Source organism: Phyllobates terribilis, unplaced genomic scaffold, assembly GCF_046119375.1.
Source record: "Phyllobates terribilis strain yellow unplaced genomic scaffold, ASM4611937v1 Scaffold_2__4_contigs__length_985480577, whole genome shotgun sequence".
Lineage (NCBI taxonomy): Eukaryota > Metazoa > Chordata > Amphibia > Anura > Dendrobatidae > Phyllobates > Phyllobates terribilis.
In genome coordinates this window covers 453376607-453379586 of record NW_027362762.1, presented here as the reverse complement: position 1 = coordinate 453379586, position 2980 = coordinate 453376607, and the positions used below count along the sequence as shown (strand labels likewise).

The following is a 2980-nucleotide window of genomic DNA, read 5'->3' as shown; positions in this document are numbered from 1 at the left end:
TGTCTGGTGCATATAGCAGTGCTAGTAGCAGTGCTGTACACTGAAACTCAATGTACAGTGCTGCTACTCGCAGAATGTGCTCAGGCAGGAGCAGGGACAAGCAGGTCATGTGTGTCCAGCGCTCCTTCCCCTCCTGCTAGCTGCGAGTTGGAGGGGGAGGGGCTCTGGATGCTAATGGGCAGCTAGATATGACGTCAGGTGTCCCACCCTTATGACTCCTGTAGCTGTGTTCTGGTGTCGTGCGGCCCAGCAGCAGATTTTCTGGTTAAAGTGAAAAAAGCAAATAACAGTGAAAATTCATAGCAGCAGTGGCTGTGTCCAGTAGCAGCAGTATTGGTCATCATCATCAGTGCCCGTCTCCAGTAGCAGCAGTAGTGGTGGTCATCATCATCAGTGCCCGTCTCCAGTAGCAATAGCCATCTTTCTGTGTTAGGGGCCCACTACGCCTTCACCTCTAACCCTTGTAAAATGAGTAAAAAACAAACATCACTGAAGAGCTTCTTTGAAAAGGAAGAAAGACCCAATGAGACAGATGAAGACTCCATGACTGCTAAAAAAAAGAAAGCTGCATTTAAAAGAAAATACAATGAGTCCTACTTAAATTATGCGTTCATCGCAACTGGCGATTCACATGCCCCAAGCCCACTCTGTCTGATATGTGGCGACCGGCTATCCAACGAGGCCATGAAGCCTTCAAAACTGGTTCGCCACTTACAGACCAAGCACCCTGCATCAAAAGACAAGCCTTTGGAGTTTTTTGAAAGAAAAAAACGCGAACACGAAGGACAGAAGCAATTATTGAAGGCCACCACATCAACAAATGTGTCTGCTCTGATAGCATCATTCTTAGTGGCTAACCGCATTGCCAAGGCTAAGAAGCCCTTCACTATTGGTGAAGAGTTGATCCTGCCTGCCGCTAAGGACATTTGCCAGGAACTTTTAGGAGAGGCTGCGGTTAAAAAAGTGGCACAGGTTCCTCTTTCAGCGAGCACTGTCAGTAGACGAATTAATGAAATAGCAGAAGACATCGAGGTACAATTGTTGGAGAGGATTAATGCGTCACCATGGTACGCAATCCAGGTTGACGAGTCTACTGACGTTGACAACAAGGCAATGATGCTGGTTTATGTGCGATATATTTTTCAGGAGGATGTGCATGAGGATATGTTATGTGCATTATTGTTGCCAGCCAACACCACAGGTGCAGAACTATTCAAGTCTTTGGATGATTACATATCAGGAAACCTAAACTGGTCATTTTGTGTCGGTATATGCACAGACGGAGCAGCTGCCATGACTGGACGGCTTTCTGGTTTAACTACCCGGGTCAAAGAGGTTGCGTCTGAATGCGACTCTACGCACTGTGTCATCCATAGAGAAATGCTGGCAAGCCGAAAAATGTCACCTGAACTTAACAGCGTTTTGCAAGATGTGATTAAAGTTATTAATCACATAAAAGCACATGCCCTTAACTCACGTCTGTTCGAGCAGCTCTGTGAGGAGATGGACGCGGAGCACAAACGTCTTCTCCTACACACAGAAGTCAGATGGCTTTCTAAAGGTAGAGCACTGGCCAGAGTTTTTGAGTTACGAGACCCGCTTTATAGATTTCTTTTAGAAAAAGAATCGCCACTTGCAGCACATTTCAGTAGTAAGGAATGGGTCACAAAACTTGCTTACTTATGTGACATATTCAACTTTTTGAACGAACTTAATCTGTCACTTCAGGGGAGAATGACAACTGCCTTCAAGTTGGCAGATAAAGTTGCTGCATTTAAAGCCAAACTGGAAGTGTGGGGACGGCGAGTGAGAACAGGGATATTTGACATGTTTCAAACATTAGCAGGAATTTTGGAAGAGACCGAGCCTGAGCCTTCATTCTCCCAGCTGGTGCATGATCACCTATCTCAGCTTTCAGAAGAGTTTGAGCGCTATTTTCCGACCACAAAAGACCCACGAACTAGGAAGGAATGGATTCGCAACCCATTTGTGAACAAGCCAGGTGAATCGACCTTGTCCGTGCTTGAAGAAGACCAACTGCTTGAGATTGCAAATGATGGTAGCCTTAAAAGTATGTTTGAGACTTCAAATCTCCCAACATTCTGGATTAAAGTCCAGGCTGAATATCCTGGGATCGCCACCAAAGCACTGAAAACTCTGCTTCCTTTTCCAACATCCTATCTTTGTGAAACTGGGTTTTCTGCCATGACAACAGCAAAAACGAGATTACGGAGTAGACTGGACATAAGGAACACACTTCGGGTTTCACTGTCTCCCATCACCCCTAGATGGGACCGTCTTGTTGCAGGAAAACAAGCCCAGTGCTCCCACTGATCCAGGGAAACAAGCCTGGTGCTCCCACTCATTCTGAACCTATGGTAAGTTGAATCACATTCTCATTATAAATGTCATAATTATATGATAAGTATGCACTAAGCTCCACCCCTCCATAACCCCACCCCCATATGACCAAAGCCCCACCCCCACCCCCACCGGGCCATGGAAAACTGGTCTTGCTTAAAGCCGGTCCCTGGTGCAAAAAAGGTTGGGGACCTCTGCTATAGACAACCAGAACTACCTTACTGTGAGGCAATTTTCATAAATGAGGCCTCAGTTACTTCTGCAGTGGCTATAGGCAACCAGAACGATCTTACTGTAAGGCAATTCTCATAAATGAGGCCCCAGTTACTTCTGCAACAGCCGTTGCTATAATTACAGACTTTAGAGCGACTTATCAGGTTGCCCCACCTTAGCGACTATATTGTTACTGCGCCTTTAAGAGTGACTGTTTGGGTGCTGTTACTTTAATTCTTTAAGACCCTTTGAGCAAAAGCTGTGTTTTTTGCATTCAACACAGACACCCATTTTTTCCTTTATTTCTATAGAGCCTAAAGTCTGGAGGCCAAATCTCGTGAAGGAGGGAGATTCTGAGTCTTAATGTTCTAGTATTTTTAGTCTGGTGTTAAAGAAGGGCAGTGCA

At 45.5% G+C, this 2980-nt stretch overlaps 1 protein-coding gene across 1 annotated transcript; it reads left to right on the top strand.

Moving 5' to 3' along the window:
* Positions 1-468: 468 nt before the first annotated feature.
* Positions 469-2753, top strand: LOC141246153 (SCAN domain-containing protein 3-like). The gene is made up of 2 exons (XM_073669116.1): positions 469-2262; positions 2679-2753. Exons 1-2 carry the CDS (start codon positions 469-471, stop codon positions 2751-2753), a joined length of 1869 nt encoding a protein of 622 aa, XP_073525217.1.
* The last annotated feature ends 227 nt before the right edge of the window (positions 2754-2980 follow it).